The sequence below is a fragment of the Neoarius graeffei genome, chromosome 16 (genome assembly GCF_027579695.1).
Source record: "Neoarius graeffei isolate fNeoGra1 chromosome 16, fNeoGra1.pri, whole genome shotgun sequence".
NCBI classification, from domain to species: domain Eukaryota; kingdom Metazoa; phylum Chordata; class Actinopteri; order Siluriformes; family Ariidae; genus Neoarius; species Neoarius graeffei.
The window spans coordinates 45,880,841-45,900,597 of record NC_083584.1 but is presented as its reverse complement, the minus strand read 5'-3'; the positions used below and the strand labels follow the sequence as shown (position 1 = coordinate 45,900,597).

General features: G+C 45.6%; 2 protein-coding genes across 3 annotated transcripts in view; one reads left to right on the top strand and one right to left on the bottom strand.

Moving 5' to 3' along the window:
- gna12a (guanine nucleotide binding protein (G protein) alpha 12a) overlaps positions 1–19,757 on the bottom strand; it is a 126,748-nt gene that overhangs the window by 106,180 nt on the left and 811 nt on the right. The window lies entirely within an intron of this gene.
- Positions 32–18,122, top strand: LOC132900783 (uncharacterized). 2 transcript variants are annotated; one of them, XM_060943073.1, is made up of 5 exons: positions 7,221–7,273; positions 9,622–9,683; positions 9,984–11,455; positions 15,547–16,011; positions 17,512–18,122. In XM_060943073.1, the coding sequence occupies exons 3-5, from the start codon at positions 11,378–11,380 to the stop codon at positions 17,695–17,697; spliced, it is 729 nt and encodes a 242-aa protein (XP_060799056.1). In that variant the 5' UTR covers positions 7,221–7,273; positions 9,622–9,683; positions 9,984–11,377; the 3' UTR covers positions 17,698–18,122. The 2 variants fall into 2 exon arrangements, with proteins under 2 accessions (XP_060799055.1, XP_060799056.1); XM_060943072.1 differs by lacking the exons at positions 7,221–7,273; positions 9,622–9,683 and adding an exon at positions 32–440.

The window sequence follows — 19,757 nt, the reverse complement described above, 5'->3', positions numbered from 1 at the left end:
CCATTCACACTCACATTCACACCTACGGTTAATTTAGAGTCACCAGTTAACCTAACCTGCATGTCTTTGGACTGTGGGGGAAACCGGAGCACCCGGAGGAAACCCACGCGGACACGGGGAGAACATGCAAACTCCGCACAGAAAGGCCCTCGCCGGCCCCGGGGCTCGAACCCAGGACCTTCTTGCTGTGAGGCGACAGCGCTAACCACTACACCACCGTGCCGCCCCTCTTCAACAAATGATTTGGTTAAAAAGTTCAGCAGTTTATCAGCAGCCCGGTTTCCGGTCCACACTCCGCGCCTTTACAGCCTTTTCCTTATTTTGCCGCATTTCCAGAGTTACAAACTTCTCTCTCTCTCTCTCTGTCCCTGTCGCGCGCAGGACCTGTGCATTTCTACGCATGCGCTATAGGGGGCGCTCTTGAGCAACACCAGCAGGAGGTAACTTATTATTATTATTATTTTATTTAACAATGACCACTATCACACAGCATATTTTCTTTATTTTTTATTAAATAAAAGTCACTTCATGTCTTAAAGTAATGATGGATGTCGTTTCTCTTTACTTATTTGAGAGGTTCTTGACATAATATGGATTACTACAGTTGTGGAACAGGGCTATTTACTGTAGGGGAGATTTGGGACAGTTTGTATTCCCATAAATTAATTTTGACCAATCAGGTTTTCAATTACATCAGAAGTTAGATGTTGGCCCTTAGCGTAACCTACTTCCTTTGGAGTAAGATTTGTGCAGTTCAATATTTTAATCAACCAAAACTTGTATTTTCTATTCCACAATCCACCTCCATTTTATGGTGTAATCTCATTATCTCTAGCCGCTTTATCCTGTTCTACAGGGTCACAGGCAAGCTGGAGCCTATCCCAGCTGACTACGGGCGAAAGGCGGCGTACACCCTGGACAAGTCGCCAGGTCATCACAGGGCTGACACATAGACACACAACCATTCACACTCACATTCACACCTACGGTCAATTTAGAGTCACCAGTTAACCTAACCTGCATGTCTTTGGACTGTGGGGGAAACCGGAGCACCCGGAGGAAACCCACGCGGACACGGGGAGAACATGCAAACTCCGCACAGAAAGGCCCTCGCCGGCCACGGGGCTCGAACCCGGACCTTCTTGCTGTGAGGCGACAGGGCTAACCACTACACCACCATGCCACTATGGTGTAATTTCATTTTTTCATTTTCATTATCTGTAGCCGCTTTATCCTGTTCTACAGGGTCGCGGGCAAGCTGGAGCCTATCCCAGCTGACTACGGGTGAAAGGCAGGGTACACCTTGGACAAGTCACCAGGTCATCACAGGGCTGATGCAAACTCCGCACAGAAAGGCCCTCACCAGCCACGGGAATCCGGACCTTCTTGCTGTGAGGCGACAGTGCTAATCACTACACCACCGTGCCGCCATGGTGTAATGTACACTGGTAAATTGGAATTTGTTAGGAATTAAAGTATGTAGCGTCAAGTTACTATATAATATATTATTTATTAAATTTAAATTCTGGGGAGCAACATTTAAAGCATATACGCAGAACCATGGCCTCACTTTTGTTTATAAATGCCTTGAGGCCTCAGGAACAGCACAGGAATAGTTTTAAGTGTTAACAATAAATCTAATATGGTAGTTTTTACGATTAAAATGATTTGTATACAACCCCGATTCCAAAAAAGTTGGGACAAAATACAAATTGTAAATAAAAATGGAATGCAATAATTTACAAATCTCAAAAACTGACATTGTATTCACAATAGAACATAGACAACATATCAAATGTCGAAAGTGAGACATTTTGAAATTTCATGCCAAATATTGGCTCATTTGAAATTTCATGACAGCAACACATCTCAAAAAAGTTGGGACAGGGCAATAAGAGGCTGGAAAAGTTAAAGGTACAAAAAAGGAACAGCTGGAGGACCAAATTGCAACTCATTAGGTCAACTGGCAATAGGTCATTAACATGACTGGGTATAAAAAGAGCATCTTGGAGTGGCAGTGGCTCTCAGAAGTAAAGATGGGAAGAGGATCACCAATCCCCCTAATTCTGCACCGACAAATAGTGGAGCAATATCAGAAAGGAGTTCGACAGTGTAAAATTGCAAAGAGTTTGAACATATCATCATCTACAGTGCATAATATCATCAAAAGATTCAGAGAACCTGGAAGAATCTCTGTGCGTAAGGGTCAAGGCCGGAAAACCATACTGGGTGCCCGTGATCTTTGGGCCCTTAGACGGCACTGCAACACATACAGGCATGCTTCTGTATTGGAAATCACAAAATGGGCTCAGGAATATTTCCAGAGAACATTATCTGTGAACACAATTCACCGTGCCATCCGCCGTTGCCAGCTAAAACTCTATAGTTCAAAGAAGAAGCTGTATCTAAACATGATCCAGAAGCGCAGACGTCTTCTCTGGGCCAAGGCTCATTTAAAATGGACTGTGGCAAAGTAGAAAACTGTTCTGTGGTCAGACGAATCAAAATTTGAAGTTCTTTATGGAAATCAGGGACGCCGTGTCATTCAGACTAAAGAGGAGAAGGACGACCCAAGTTATCATCAGTGCTCAGTTCAGAAGCCTGCATCTCTGATGGTATAGGGTTGCATTAGTGCGTGTGGCATGGGCAGCTTACACATCTGGAAAGACACCATCAATGCTGAAAGGTATATCCAGGTTCTAGAGCAACATATGCTCCCATCCAGATGACGTCTATTTCAGGGAAGACCTTTCATTTTCCAACATGACAATGCCAAACCACATACTGCATCAATTACAGCATCATGGCTGCGTAGAAGAAGGGTCCGGGTACTGAACTGGCCAGCCTGCAGTCCAGATCTTTCACCCATAGAAAACATTTGGCGCATCATAAAACGGAAGATACGACAAAAAAGACCTAAGACAGTTGAGCAACTAGAATCCTACATTAGACAAGAATGGGTTAACATTCCTATCCCTAAACTTGAGCAACTTGTCTCCTCAGTCCCCAGACGTTTACAGACTGTTGTAAAGAGAAAAGGGGATGTCTCACAGTGGTAAACATGGCCTTGTCCCAACTTTTTTGAGATGTGTTGTTGTCATGAAATTTAAAATCACCTCATTTTTCTCTTTAAATGATACATTTTCTCAGTTTAAACATTTGATATGTCATCTATGTTCTATTCTGAATAAAATATGGAATTTTGAAACTTCCACATCATTGCATTCCGTTTTTATTTACAATTTGTACTTTGTCCCAACTTTTTTGGAATCGGGGTTGTAGGTAGCGGTCTGAGTTAATTACCTTGATGTCCATAATGTCACCACAGGAAGTCTATCGGTCTCATCGCCATTTCCGCTATACTAAAACACAGAGCTGACTGCAACTCCGATTCTCCACTTTGAGCTAATTTATCGCCATGCCACGTAGATGTGTTTTTGGCTGGTGCAGCAACACAACAGAAGGTGGATTTACATTGCATTCATGGCCCAAGAATGTTCAAACTGCAAAGATTTGGATGCGTTTTGCAAGAAGTTCACGGGCACATTGGGTGCCTACGAAGTGGTCTCTCTTCTGCTGTGCACCTTTCACTGAGGACTCGTACGAGACCTCTGATCTGTTGAGGAGCGTTGGCTATAAGCCCATATTGAAAGAGGGTGCAGTACCAGCAATTAAAGGAAAAGTACAAGAAAAGGAAAGTATTTATTTTATTTTTTTAAAGTGAGTTCAGTTGCACCAGTTCTCCCGGAGCGTGAGCAGAGGGTTGTTGGTGAAACCTGGGATGGAACGTAACGGGACATATCGCTCAGGCAGTGACCTCCCCGTGGTTGTTGCTAAAACCGGTGATATCCCGTTCTGTCCCGGGTTTTAGTAATTGCCTGAGCCGAGCAGTAATGGCGGAGTACTCAGTATAGGGAGAATGAGTGGAGCAGCCATCTGATTTTCTCCACTGGATATCGCTGCCATCTCGCCCTTACGTGGAAGAAGCGAATGAACGGAGAACTGAACGAACAACTGAAAGTCAGATTGTTTCAAAACGATCAGCCACAAGATCGGCCTTCAAGAAGGGAGAACACAGACGGGTAAGCGCCAACTCTCATTTCGACAAAAGAACAACAAAAACAACACTTGTTGTTTACCTGCATTTAGATTAATACATGTAACTTGTATTGTGTATTTAAGTTCCCGGTATAAGATTATTTAATTTGCTTCAGACTGTGATTGTCTCAGTTCATCTGATTATTTAATTAGCCTTTTACGTTTTATCAGTGAAAATGCACGCATGTACATGTACGTTGCATAAGTTATAACACCTATCCTGTTTTAATGAGAGTCAACCCACAATCAGTGAAGTCAAATCAGTCTTAGTTGAGCAAGTCGGTAACGGTATTTCTTGCTTTCACCATAAATTTTTATTTATATGACTTTGGTCTATAGCTGTCAAAGGCCTCGGCCTTAAAACCGGTTACCGCTGTGACGTCACGCACTCAGGGCTGGCTGGCAGCTCGAATGCTCGAATGCCAACTTTGTGGTTGATTTTAACTCTCAAAAATATATATATTTTTAAATTCCCATTTATGCAGCATACAAGAGTCAAGAATGGAGATACTATCCACTCAGAAATTTATTTTAAAATAAAGGTTCTGCGTATCTCCTTTAAGGATTTTTTTTCCCCAGAATGGTCAAATAGGGAGAGTTGGGACAGTTCATCCTGTTACAGGTTTTTTTTTCTTGTGGTTTACAAATATAATAAAAATGTTTGTTAAAAATGTGGGCATGTCCCTGCATGAGGATTAAATTTATTTCATTCCTTCTTGAGAATGGATCTGTTTTGTCGAGTCAGGTTTTGGGTAAACTGACATTTTTCTATCTCTGTACCAGCACTGTGTGTTCATACCGTTCATATGTTACAAGTTTTGATAATAAATGAAAAATGTTTACATGTAAAATCTAGGTATTTTATTTTTGTTCCACGTCTCCCCTCAATGTCCCAAGTCTCCCAACATAATGCCACAAGTCTCCCCTCAATGTCTCATGTCTCCCTGCAAAGAATAATGACAGAAAAAGTGAAGTCTGAAGGCCTGTATATGTGACAAACTGAGAAACTAATATTGTGGTAAGAGGGTACAATAAATACTCTCTAATGCAATATGAATGTGACGGTGCCTGCAAAGAATTTCACACAATCTGCAAAAGCTGAAAACATATCTCCACTACTTTTATTATTTACTGTTTGATCTCAAACACATTAAGAAGGCAAGAAACTCGTCCACTAATTAACTTTTGACGAGACACACCTGTTAATTGAAAAGCATTCCAGGTGACGACCTCATGAAGCAGGTTAAGATAATGCCGATAGTATGCAAAGCGTCATCAGGGTAAACAGGGGCTACTTTAAAGAACCTAAAATATGAAACATGTTTTTGTTTTACACTTTTTTGTTTACTACTGTACATAATTCCATATGTGTTCCATTAGTTTTGATGTCTTCAGTATTGTTCTACAATGTAGAAAATAGTCAAAGTACTGAAAAACCTATGAATGAGTAGAGTAAGGGTGTACAAACTTTTGACTGGTACTGTAGTGTAATACATTCGTTGTGGATATAATCTTGATTTTATTAGCCAAACTTATAATAAAGGTGCAGTTTATAGGTATGTACTTACAGCATGTAGCCCATATGTTGCTCTGTCAGGGACAGTGGTGTCTGTTGTAATAGGAGTCAGTTGTAATCCTACCAGTTACTCTGGTTATTAACAAGCTACAGTGGTGACACTCGTTCTTCACATGTTCACTATCCTCCTTTACCTGCCAGCAAAAGAACAGCAACTTACTTTGTTAGGAATCTCTGAAAAGTGCTGGTGTCATCGGTGTCATCACTGTTGCTTCTTTTCAGGCAACCAGTCATATAGGTGGGAGTCGTCACCCTGGGAACCAATAATACCATCCATCCATTAACCACTTTAATCTACACATTAATCTGTAACCACTTATCCTGTACAGGGTCGCGGGCAAGCTGGAGCCTATCCCAGCTGACTATGGGCAAGAGGCAGGGTACACCCTGGAAAAGTCGCCAGGTCATCACAGGGCTGTGATGGCGACAGTGCTAACCACTACACCACCGTGCCACCACCAATAATACCACAATAATTAAAAAAAAGATAGATCGATTTATAAAAAGCAAAAGGGTGAGGCTAGTCTATTATACAACAGTAGTTAGAGTGGTGGTATGTTATCAAGATATTGTTGTCATAGAAACAAACCCCACATGCAATTTTTTTTTGATGAAGTGTTGGGATAAAGCCAGGAAAAAAAAAACCTCATTACCTCAAGATCACTTTGAAGAATGGGTATTCCATCTTTCCCTTTTTTACTTAGCCACCAACGGCTCCAAACGGCTCTTCTTCATTTTTTCTCTTTCTGTTTTACCAACCCTGTTTTACAAACGAGCAAGTATTAAACTGATTTATGATGTAAGCAGAAGTCAGTCATTTTCTTTCACAGCAGGTCCTCTATTAGAGGAAGTTTATCATATAATCTGACAAGGAGAATAAATGTTATTGCACAATTTGTCATCAAATTTTATTGGGGTCATTTCATAGGGTGTGACAAGTAATGAGAAACTGCTAGAATTGGAAGAATTTATCTGAAGAATGTGCTGAAGAATCCTACTTGCCAACTCTACCGATTCACGCAGTGGTCTACCGCTTTTGACAGGTGAATACTGCCTACTGCTTTTAGTTCTAAAAACTACCGCACAACAAAATAATCAGTGAACACTGTTGGATTTGCTCTTCTCACCACGCTTCAGCTATTTTTGGCACAAGGGATACAAGTATACAGCATCAAACAGTCATATTAAGCGAAGCCGAGAGCCAGTGGAACGGCATGATAATGTTGAATCTAAATTGTATTGCTCAATCGCGCCATTCCATTGGTTCTCATTATGATTGTAGCCAATCAGTAATGAGCTCACACGTTACAACAAATCGCACCAGTATTTGTCAAAAGCAAACATGCTCTGGTGATCATGAACAATGAAAATTCAGAAGAAGAAAAAAAGATTTGCCATGATAATAAGTTCAAGTAGCCCTGTGATGACCTGGCGACTTGTCCAGGGTGTACCCTGCCTTTCGCCCGTAGTCAGCTAGGATAGGCTCCAGCTTGCCTGCGACCCTGTAGAAGGATAAAGCGGCTAGAGATAATGAGATGAGATGAGAAGTTCAAGTTGACTTGGTCGTTGGATCATCCAGCATCCTTGCATCAAGGCAAGGTGAGAAGCATGCATTTTGTGAAGTATGTTGATCCGATTTCTCAATCAATTTTCTTCACATATACAGTGGGGCAAAAAAGTATTTAGTCAGTCACCAATTGTGCAAGTTCTCCCACTTAAAAAGATGAGAGAGGCCTGTAATTTTCATCATAGGTATACCTCAACTATGAGAGACAGAATGAGAAAAAAAATCCAGAAAATCACATTGTCTGATTTTTAAAGGATTTATTTGCAAATTATGGTGGAAAATAAGTATTTGGTCAATAACAAAAGTTCATCTCAATACTTTGTTATATACCCTTTGTTGGCAATGACAGAGGTCAAACGTTTTCTGTAAGTCTTCACAAGGTTTTCACACACTGTTGCTGGTATTTTGGCCCATTCCTCCATGCAGATCTCCTCTAGAGCAGTGATGTTTTGGGGCTGTCACTGGGCAACACGGACTTTCAACTCCCTCCAAAGATTTTCTATGGGGTTAAGATCTGGAGACTGGCTAGGCCACTCCAGGTCCTTGAAATGCTTCTTACGAAGCCACTCCTTCGTTGCCCGGGCGGTGTGTTTGGGATCATTGTCATGCTGAAAGACCCAGCCACATTTCATCTACAATGCCCTTGCTGATGGAAGGTTTTCACTCAAAATCTCACGATACATGGCCCCATTCATTCTTTCCTTTACATGGATCAGTCGTGCTGGTCCCTTTGCAGAAAAACAGCCCCAAAGCATGATGTTTCCACCCCCATGCTTCACAGTAGGTATGGTGTTCTTTGGATGCAACTCAGCATTCTTTCTCTTCCAAACACGACAAGTTGAGTTTTTACCAAAAAGTTCTATTTTGGTTTCATCTGACCATATGACATTCTCCCAATCCTCTTCTGGATCATCCAAATGCTCTCTAGCAAACTTCAGATGGGCCTGGACATGTACTGGCTTAAGCAGGGGGACACGTCTGGCACTGCAGGATTTGAGTCCCTGGAGGCGTAGTGTGTTACTGATGGTACCCTTTGTTACTTTGGTCCCAGCTCTCTGCAGGTCATTCACTAGGTCCCCCTGTGTGGTTCTGGGATTTTTGCTCACTGTTCTTGTGATCATTTTGACCCCACGGGGTGAGATCTTGCATGGAGCCCCAGATCGAGGGAGATTATCAGTGGTCTTGTATGTCTTCCATTTTCTAATAATTGCTCCCACAGTTGATTTCTTCACACCAAGCTGCTTACCTATTGCAGATTCAGTCTTCCCAGCCTGATGCAGGTCTACAATTTTGTTTCTGGTGTCCTTTGACAGCTCTTTGGTCTTGGCCATAGTGGAGTTTGGAGTGTGACTGTTTGAGGTTGTGGACAGGTGTCTTTTATACTGATAATGAGTTCAAACAGGTGCCATTAATACAGGTAACGAGTGGAGGACAGAGGAGCCTCTTAAAGAAGTTGTTACAGGTCTGTGAGAGCCAGAAATCTTGCTTGTTTGTAGGTGACCAAATACTTATTTTACCGAGGAATTTACCAATTAATTCATTAAAAATCCTACAATGTGATTTCCTGGATTCTTTCCCCCCATTCTGTCTCTCATAGTTGAGGTATACCTATGATGAAAATTACATGCCTCTCTCATCTTTTTAAGTGGGAGAACTTGCACAATTGGTGGCTGACTAAATACTTTTTTGCCCCACTGTAACACCCAGAATGCAAGAGAATGCATCATTTTACACCTTTTTTTTTATTTTCTGGGGAAGCATGCCCCCCAACCCCTCTAGAAGGGCACAACTGTATTGCACAACTCGATCTACCACTTTTAATTAATTTAATATTAATTTCAATTGTAGGGGAAGCTGTGGCCTAAAGGTTAGAGAAGCAGCTTTGGGACCAAAAGGTTGCCGGTTTGATTCCCTGGACCAGCAGAACTGGCTGAAGTGCCCTTGAGCAAGGCACCTAGCCTCCAATTGCTCCCCAAATTGCTCTGGATATGTTGTGCATTGCTCTGGATAAGAGCATCGGCTAAATGCCTGTAATGTAATTCTCTAGGGGTTGGCAAGTATGAAGAATTTGTCATCAAAAGTCTGAGGTTTGAAAGTAATTGTTGTCATCTGGAGAACATTTTGAAATATGTTCCTTTTGTATGTACAGTAAAAAAAAACAAAATGGGCTAGTTTTGATCACTTTCTAGTTGACTTGGAATTAGCATGAATGAATTGACAGTGCTAATCTGGTTCGCTAGCATATCAGATTTGAAAATGGTTGACAGTGTCATGTCAGTTGTAACAGGGTCACCAATACAAGGATTTAAGATATTGTATTTAGCACAAAACACATAAATGATTCCTCTTCCTTGAAAATGGTTTCCTTTCTACAAACTAGAAAACCTTGTGGCACAAAGAGGAAACACAAAGAAGCTTTTCAGCAGTTATCTTCATCTTCATGTGAGTGTCGTGTCATAAGGTCCCTCTGTTATACATTAGCTAAAAAAGAAAAAAAAGTGCTTCATCTAGTGGAAACATTGTACAACCACATAAGTGTTCTTTACGGCTTTAAAAAAATACAATTTGCAAAAATAAACTTATATCTCACAAAGACTTGAATGATTCAGTGTGGTCCAACTGACTGCTCATATCCTCTGATATTGATGAACAGTTAATAGACAACAGAACTTATCATGTGTTAAAACAATGCTGAAGAATATCTCATCTCATCATCTCTAGCCGCTTTATCCTGTTCTACAGGGTTGCAGGCAAGCTGAAGCCTATCCCAGCTAACTAAGGGCGAAAGGCGGGTGTGGCAGCGGGGGCGTGGTCAAGCATCAGTCTGTGACCGGAGGGTGGAGTCGGGGAAGGTAAGTGGCAGAATCACTGCACCTGTCGTTAATTAATGTGTTTGTGTGTCTTCCCCAGTGACCGCGCCCTATTTAAGGAGAGAGAGCGAGAGCAGAGGGAGCTCTCTCCCTAACCAGACGACTGATGTGTGTGCATGTGCCTGAGTGTGTGTGAGAGTGTATATAGAAGCTGAAAAGCTGAATAAAAGAGAGTTTTGTGAACTCAGTTCTGGCCTGCCGTCCTTCTGTGCTCCACCCCCCCCCTACACGAACTGTCACAGTGGTGCCGAAACCTGGGACGAGCACAGAAGAGAACAGCCCCATGGAGTCCTCCCCCTTCGCCGACCTGATCCACGCCCTCACCACGGCCCAACAGAGCCAGCACCAGGTGCTGCTCGCCCTCCGAAAGGAGCAAGAACAACGGTTCGAGGCCCTGGTGCTGGCGCAACAGGAAGATCGCCGGGCATTCCGGCACCTCCTCGCATCGGCGGGGTCCACCATCTCCACCGCCGCGGGCCCTTCCCCCCTCACCCTCACGAAGATGGGCCTGCAGGACGACCCCGAGGCCTTCCTCATGCTCTTTGAGCAGGTAGCAGAGACCTCGGGGTGGCCGGTGGAACAGCGCGCAGTGTGCCTCCTCCCCCTGCTAAAGGGAGAGGTGCAGCTGGCCGCGCTACAGCTCCCTGCCGACCGCCAGCTGGCCTACGCGGACCTTCGCTGGGCCATCCTCCAGCGGGTGGGGCGCACCCCCGAGCAACAACGTCAGCGCTTCCACGCTTTGTGCTTGGAGGAAGTCGGCCGGCCGTTCACGTTTGGCCAGCAACTCCGGGACGCCTGCTGGCAGTGATTGAGGGCTGACAACCGCGACGCCGAGGGACTCATCGACCAGGTGGTACTGGAGCAGTTCGTCGCCCGTTTACCAGTGGGAACTGCAGAGTGGGTCCAGTGCCACTGCCCGGCGTTGCTGGATCAGGCAATCGAGCTGGCGGAGGACCATTTGGCGGCCGTCCCGACGGCAGGACAGCAGACGACCTCTTCTCTTCTCTCCTCTCTCTCTCTCTCTCCCCCCTCCTCCTGTGTCTCCTCCTCGCCCCATTCCCCCACCGCGGAGGCGGGGGCCGGCACCACCCCAGCTGGCCCGCCGCACCCGCGGTGCCCTCCCGTTTCTCCCTTCTGTGTCTGTCTCTCCCCCCCCCCCCCCCCCCCCAGGTGAGTGAGCCCCAGAGCACTAGTGCAGAGAGGAAGCCCGGGCCGGTTTGCTGGTGCTGCGGGGAGCTGGGCCACCTCCAACAGCAGTGCTTGGTAATGGAGGTGGGCGCGGTGGTTCGGATCCCCGACGTGCCAGGAGCTGCCCTCGATCGGGCCGGAGCGTATCGCATACCGGTGAGTATCCAAGGGGATACATATCAGGTGTTGGTGGATTCTGGCTGTAATCAGACCTCAATCCACCAAAACCTGGTGCAAGACGAGGCATTGGGGGGAGCACAATTGGTGAAGGTGTTGTGTGTGCACGGGGATGTTCACAACTACCCTTTAGTGTCGGTCCACATTTTTTTTCGAGGGGAAAAATTTATAGTGAAGGCGGTGGTTAAGCCTTACCCACTCGATAATTTTGGGGACTGATTGGCCGGGATTTAATGACACACTTAGTGAAGAGTGGGTCCTGCCATAGTTTAACAGGGGGAGGTCCCGGTGTCGCATTGGCGGGAGCAGCTGTCACAGAGCCGTCTACGTCAGCTCCGCGTCAGAGTGAGGAGCCGCCGGCTCCTCCTCTCTCTGTTGGAGAATCCCTCGCGGATTTTCCATTAGAGCAGTCGCGAGACGAGACTCTGCGGCATGCGTTTGACCAAGTGAGAGTAATCGATGGTCAAATGCTCCAGCCAAACGCCACCCTGTCCTTCCCCTACTTCGCAATTATGAAGGATAGATTATACCGAGTGACGCAGGACACTCAAACTAAAGAGCGAGTCATGCAGCTTTTGATTACGAAGAGCCGCCGGGAATCGGTTTTCCAGGCGGCTCACTTTAACCCTCATCCTACCATGCTATTTTACACCTTAATCTGGTAATCCGTTTGGACCCCAATACTTTTCTTTAAAATTAAAGCTTATAAAGACAAAATCACCAGATAAGTTTTGTTCAGAACATCTTGTATTAATAACAGCAATACACTAAAGGGCCCAAGGCATAAAGAACACAATTAACCTTCATCCTACCAGCCAATTTTACATACACAAACTACCAGGCGGGGTCCGTATGGACCCCAGGAGGGAATACCTTGAAATCAGTGCAGTAAGAACCAATTCAATGCAGCAAACAGACATAACTTTATTGAAGAACAAAATCCACTATGGCTGAATATCAATGATGTATTATAAATGCAATAACATTGCAATAATATTGCAATAACTAGCATACATGTAGCAAATTATAGCGCCACAAACAAAATTGGCATTATATACATGATTTTTGCAGCTCATGCAGCTGTAAAACATTCTGGATTACAACTTAGGTCTTCTCATCTCATCTCATTATCTCTAGCCGCTTTATCCTGTTCTACAGGGTCGCAGGCAAGCTGGAGCCTATCCCAGCTGACTACGGGCGAAAGGCGGGGTACACCCTGGACAAGTCGCCAGGTCATCACAGGGCTGACACATAGACACAGACAACCATTCACACTCACATTCACACCTACGGTCAATTTAGAGTCACCAGTTAACCTAACCTGCATGTCTTTGGACTGTGGGGGAAACCGGAGCACCCGGAGGAAACCCACGCGGACACGGGGAGAACATGCAAACTCCACACAGAAAGGCCCTCGCCGGCCATGGGACTTGAACCCGGACCTTCTTGCTGTGAGGCGACAGCGCTAACCACTACACCACCATGCCGCCCCAACTCAGGTCTTTTCTTACAGAATTTAAAACAAAAAAGTAATTGTAAAATAATTTAGGGCTTTTGTTTTGCAGCCTGTGCTTATTGCAGCAGTGGGGTCCACACGGACCCCAAGAAGGAATGCCTTGGTAGTTTCATTATGGAACATAAAAGAAATAAAAGAAGTTAACTTTCAGTGTGCTATTCAATTATAAAATGAAAGACAGATAAACTTTACTCTGGGGTCCGGTTGGACCCCAGTAACAAATTAATTATACCTTCACAATGCAAAAAGCTGATCTTCCGGTGCTTTAGTGTTTTAATTAATACATAAATTCCGACAAATTCATAAAACGGTGAGGCAGTATGTCACATATTTTTAAAATGGCAAACAAACATATAGGTGCGGGGTCCAGATGGACCCCACTTGGTAGGATGAAGGTTAATCCCATGGTTGGACACTTAGGGCAGGATAAAACACTAGCCCGAATAATGGCCCGATTCTATTGGCCAGGGATTCGCGGCGATGTCCATAGGTGGTGAATGGTGTGCCACGAATGCCAGTTAGTAAATCCAGCGGCCATTCCAAAAGCGCCTTTGCGCCCTCTACCGTTAATCGAGACCCCATTCGAAAGAATTGGGATGGATCTCGTCGGGCCATTAGATCGGTCAACACGAGGGTACCGCTTCATATTAGTTCTGGTGGACTATGCAACGTGATACCGGGAAGCAGTGCCCCTGCGCAATATCTCAGCACGCAGTATTGCGGAGGCACTCTTCCGCGTTATCTCCCGAGTTGGAATCCCGAAAGAGATTCTGACTGACCAAAGCACCTCGTTTATGTCACGTACACTGAACGAACTGTATGGGTTGTTGGGTATTAAGCCAATCCACACCAGCGTGTATCACCCACAAACAGACGGTTTAGCTGAACGGTTCAATCGCACCCTCAAGAACATAATTAAATAAAAAATTCGTAAGTGAGGACGCACGTAATTGGGATAAATGGCTCGAACCCTTGCTATTTGCAGTGCGAGAGGTCCCCCAAGCCTCCACGGGGTTCTCCCCATTTGAATTGTTATACGGGCATAAGCCGCGTGGCATTCTAGATGTGCTGCGGGAAAATTGGGAGGAGGGACCTTCACCAAGTAAAAATGAAATCCAATACGTTATTGACCTGCATGCAAAACTCCACACACTCACGCACCTAACTCAGGAGAATTTGCGGCAGGCCCAAGAACGACAGACCCGCCTGTACGACAAGGGTACATGCCTTAGGGAGTTCGCACCGGGAGATAAAGTACTCGTACTGTTGCCCACATCGAGCTCCAAATTGATCACCAAGTGGCAAGGACCCTTTGAGGTCACATGGCGAGTCGGGGATGTTGACTATGAGGTGAGGCGAACGGATAGGGGTGGGGCGCTACAGATTTACCACCTCAACCTGCTCAAACTCTGGAACGAGGAGGTCCCCGTGGCATTGGTGTCGGTGGTTCTGGAGAAGGCGGAGCTGGGGCCGGAGGTTCAAAAGGGAACATTGGCATCACGTACCTCTCTGGTCCCCTGTGGAGACCACCTCTCCCCGACCCAACTCGCGGAGTTTGCCCAGTTGCAGACCGAGTTTTTGGACATGTTCTCGCCCCTGCCCGGCCGCACCAACCTCATAGAGCACCACATTGAGACGCCCCCGGGGGTGGTAGTGCGTAGCCGCCCTTACAGGTTACCCGAGCACAAGAAAAAAGTGGTTTGGGAAGAACTCGAGGCCATGCTCGAAATGGGCATCGTCGAGGAGTCCCACAGTGACTGGAGCAGCCCGGTGGTCTTGGTACCCAAGGCCGACGGGTCGGTCCGGTTCTGTGTAGACTATAGAAAAGTCAACGCAGTGTCTAAATTCGACGCGTACCCAATGCCTTGTATTGGTGAGTTGCTCAATCGGGTAGGCACGGCTCGTTTTTACTCGACACTGGATTTAACAAAGGGTTATTGGCAGATCCCCTTGACTCCATTATCCCGAGAAAAAAACGGCCTTTTCCACACTGTTCGGCTTACACCAATTTGTCACACTTCCTTTTGGGCTGTTTGGGGCGCCCACTACTTTTCAGCGGCTGATGGATAGGGTCCTCCGCCCCCACGCCACCTATGCGGCCGCCTACCTCGACGACATTATTATCTATAGTAATGACTGGCCGAGGCACCTCGAACATCTGAGGGCCGTCCTTAGGTCGCTGAGGCGAGCGGGTCTCACAGCCAACCTGAAGAAGTGTGCGATTGGGCGGGTGGAAGTACAGTATCTGGGCTTCCACTTGGGCAATGGGCAGGTGCATCCCCAAATTAACAAGACAGCAGCAATTGCGGCCTGCTCGAGGCCCAAACCCAAAAAGGGGGTGAGACAGTTCCTGGGGCTGGCTGGCTATTATCGTAGGTTTATACCTAATTATTCGGACGTCACCAGCCTGCTGACTGATCTGACTAAAAAGGGGGCACCAGATCTGGTCCAGTGGACGGAGCAATGCCAGAGGGCTTTTTCTAAGGTAAAGGCTGCACTGTGTGGGGGGCCACTTTTACACTCCCCTGACTTTTCTCTCCCCTTTATGTTACAGACGGATGCGTCGGACAGAAGGCTGGGGGCCGTTTTGTCCCAGGAGGTGGAGGGGGAGGATTGCCCAGTACTGTATGTCAGTCGCAAGCTGTCGGTGCATGAGGGGCGCTACAGCACCATTGAGAAAGAGTGCCTGGCAATCAAGTGGGCGGTACTCGCCCTCCGTTACTACCTGCTGGGATGCCCTTTCACCCTCTGTTCGGACCACGCGCCCCTCCAGTGGCTCCACTGCATGAAGGATGCCAACGCGCAGATCACCCGTTGGTATCTGGCACTCCAACCCTTTAACTTCAAGGTGATCCACAGGCCGGGGGCGCAGATGGTCATGGCGGACTTCATCTCCCGTTGGGGGGGGGAGTCAGTTGCAGGCCGGACAGCCGCCCGGCCTGAGTCGGGCGGTAGGGGTATGTGGCAGCGGGGGTGTGGTCAAGCATCGGTCTGTGACCGGAGGGCAGAATCGGGGAAGGTAAGTGGCAGAATCACGTCGTTAATTAATGTGTTTGTGTGTCTTCCCCAGTGACCGCGCCCTATTTAAGGAGAGAGAGCGAGAGCAGAGGGAGCTCTCTCCCCAACCAGACGACTGATGTGTGTGCGTGTGTCTGAGTGTGTGTGAGAGTGTATATAGAAGCTGAAAAGCTGAATAAAAGAGAGTTTTGTGAACTCAGTTCTGGCCTGCCGTCCTTCTGTGCTCCACCCCCCCTACACGAACTGTCACAGCAGGGTACACCCTGGACAAGTTGCCAGGTCATTACAGGGCTGACACATAGACACAGACAACCATTCACACTCACATTCACACCTACGGTCAATTTAGAGTCACCAGTTAACCTAACCTGCATGTCTTTGGACTGTGGGGGAAACCGGAGCACCCGGAGGAAACCCACACGGACACGGGGAGAACATGCAAACTCCACACAGAAAGGCCCTCGCCGGCCATGGGGCTCGAACCCGGACCTTCTTGCTGTGAGGTGACAGCGCTAACCACTACACCACCCTGCCGCCCGCTGAAGAATATTTTACTCATAAAACGTGACAACTGACCCCGCTCTCCCCATAACGTTTCTACCCCATTCATTAATAGACAGTGACCTCCACAGGATCTACACACACCAGATGTTATTTGGCTGGTGGGTTATTCTCAGTCCAGCATTGAGACTAATATGGTAGCGCTAGCTTAATGCGTGTAGTGCTGTTATGAGTGTATCAGGGGCCACAGCATTGCAGGAATTTTAAAGCATATTCTGGCCACACATCCCTTGTGTTCGAGACCCAGCCTTCCAAGTAGTGTTCGGGACCCAGACACAGTCTCAGTGTTTAAGTCTAGGCTGAAAACATACCTTTTTAGTCAAGCTTTTTGTTAATAGTTTTATTAGGTAAAGGAGGGCCTTTCTGTGTGGAGTTTGCATGTTCTCTCCGTGTCTGCGTGGGTTTCCTCCGGGTGCTCCGGTTTCCTCCACAGTCCAAAGACATGCAGGTTAAGCTAATTGGTGGCTCTAAATTGATCGTAGGAGTGAATGTGAGTGTGAATGGTTGTTTGTCTCTATGTGTCAGTTCTGCGATGGCCTGGCGACTTGTCCAGGGTGTACCCCGCCTCTCGCCCATAGTCAGCTGGGATTGGAGCCAGCTTGCCTGTGATCCTGTTCTACAGGGTCACAGGCAAGCTGGCTCCAATCCCAGCTGACTATGGGCGAGAGGGATGTATGGATGCTGCTCCCACACGTTCATTTGGGTTTGTCGACGGTGTAGTGGCTGCTGCTTTATGTCCCGGGGCTCCCTCATGACTGTGTTATCTTCTGGCTCTCCCTTTTAATTATGCTGTCATAGTTAGTCTTGCAGGTGTCCCTGCTTGCACTCAGTGCAAAATGTATACTGTTCTTAACCATTAGGTGAGACCCCTTGCACCCCCGTCTCTCTCTCTCTCTCTCTCTCTCTCTCTCTATCTCTCTCATTACATGTCGATCCTGAGACATCAGTGATGCTGACCTCTTCTGCTCCTCGGACTTGCCTGAGCCATCCTGATGCCCTGTGTCTGGCTGGAGTCTCATCTCATCGCTCCTGTGGAGGACGGCCCCATATGGACAGTCGAAAGTCGCACTTGGAAGACGCTCTGGACACTTACAGTAATACATCTATGCCTGAGGACTTCAATTGACTTGTGAACTTTAGGACTGCAGTTGTCATGAACTGTTTTGCACTCAAGTTTCCATCAATGAACAGTTTATAACTTCAACAAAACAGACTTCATGTTAAAACTATAATGAATTTCCTGGTTACACAGTTATACTTTGTGACTATATAGGATACTATTATAGAAGCAAAATATTTATAATCACGTTATCTGCTATCACCCAAATGAGGATGGGTTCCCTTTTGAGTCTGGTTCCTCTCAAGGTTTCTTCCTCATGTCGTTTGAGGGAGTTTTTCCTTGCCACCGTCATCACAGGCTTGCTCATTGGGGATAAATTAGTGATAAAATTAGCTCATGTTTAAAGTTTTTAATTTTCTGTAAAGCTGCTTTGCAACAATGTCTGTTGTGAAAAACGCTATAAAAATAAACGTGACTTGTTCATGAAGGCACTCAGTAGTTGTACAACTACAAACCGCATGTGTATTGGTAAAAATTGCAGGTTTACTTGATTAAATGGGAAATGTGTTAGTTGATTTTCTAAATGTTTAATTATCATTGGAGAGAGGCAGCTATCTAACAGAAGACCTGCGGTGGTGCAGTGGTTATCAGTGTCACCTCAAAGCATGCAGGTTCTGCGTTCGAACCTGCTGGTGAGCTAGGGTCTTTCTGTTTGGAGTTTGCATGTTCTCCTCTTGACTGTCTGGGTTTAATCCAACAGTCCGAAGACGTGCGGATTAGGTCAACTGGCTTCTCTAAATGAGTGTGAATAGTTGTCCGTTTCTCTGTCCAGGGTGAACCCCGCCTCTCGCCCAAAGTCAGCTGGGATTGGCTCCAGCTTCCCCTTGACCCACAATGCATAAGTGGTATAGAAAATGTGTTAATTAAACCTATGTTGTTGTTTTTATTTTTTCAAAATATAGGTTGCATTTTGAATCCAACACTAACATAATTGTCAGCAAGGCCTCAAAAATCTGATATATTGCACACAAAGCTGTACTAAATCCTGTTCAGTTGGTCGGGTTCAATGCCCAAACTGATAATCACATCATCAGTTTTTCATTGGCTAATCAGACACAAGGTGACTGGATACCACCGCTCTTGCCGGAGCGGTTGGGGATTAGGTGCCTTGCTCAAGGGCACTTAAGCCAGGCCTGCTGGTCCAGGGAATCAAACCGGCAACCTTTTGGTCCCAAAGCTGTTTCTCTAACCATTAGGCCATGGCTTCCCCATAAATATTTGGATTTATGCTGTGTGGTTTGTAACTTTCCCCAGAGTCAGTCATGTGCTTGTTCAGGACTCACACATCCTGTACATTACAACACTAATTTATAGACAAATTCTCAACACACACTTAAAAACAATAATGATAATTAACAATAAGTATTAAACGTGGCAAGTGGGTGAAATTCATGTTAGTCTAAGCTATTTATATGTTTTACACAGTTGTTTCAGTAGGGGGCAGTGTTTGTCTGTGCTTTGTTCAGAATTCATCCGTTCAAAATCCAGCTTGTGATATCCATCATTTTTAAAGAGATTATTGATTAAACTCAAGCCTGTTCAAATGAACTGCAAATGTGAAATGATGATGAAAACTATCAGTCATGTACCAACAAGTAATAACTTAATAAACTAACTGAGGAAAAACAACCAACCAACCAACAAATAAATAAATAAATAAATAAATAAATCTGACCCATATTGTGTAGGTCCATATTTTTTATTATGACCCACATTAAATGATCACCTTTTACTTTTAGTTCATTATTATTCAGATTATTATCAACTGAACAAAGCTGTGCTTCCCTCAGCACACGGTAGACAAATCAAATCGGCCAATAAAACTGCAGAAATGTAAAAATAAGGGAAGTATGACGATCAGTTCCGCTAACCCCATATCTGTGATGGAGATCTTTCAGATCCACATTAACATATAGACAATATAACACAATCCCAATCACCTTCCTTGACATTTGGCTTGGAAATAAATCATGAGGTGGCGTTTTACTCTGGAAAACAAACACTTTCTGATTACTCAAGGCTTCAAGTGTAGCTGTTATTTAGTTGACATGTGTAAGGGAAACATT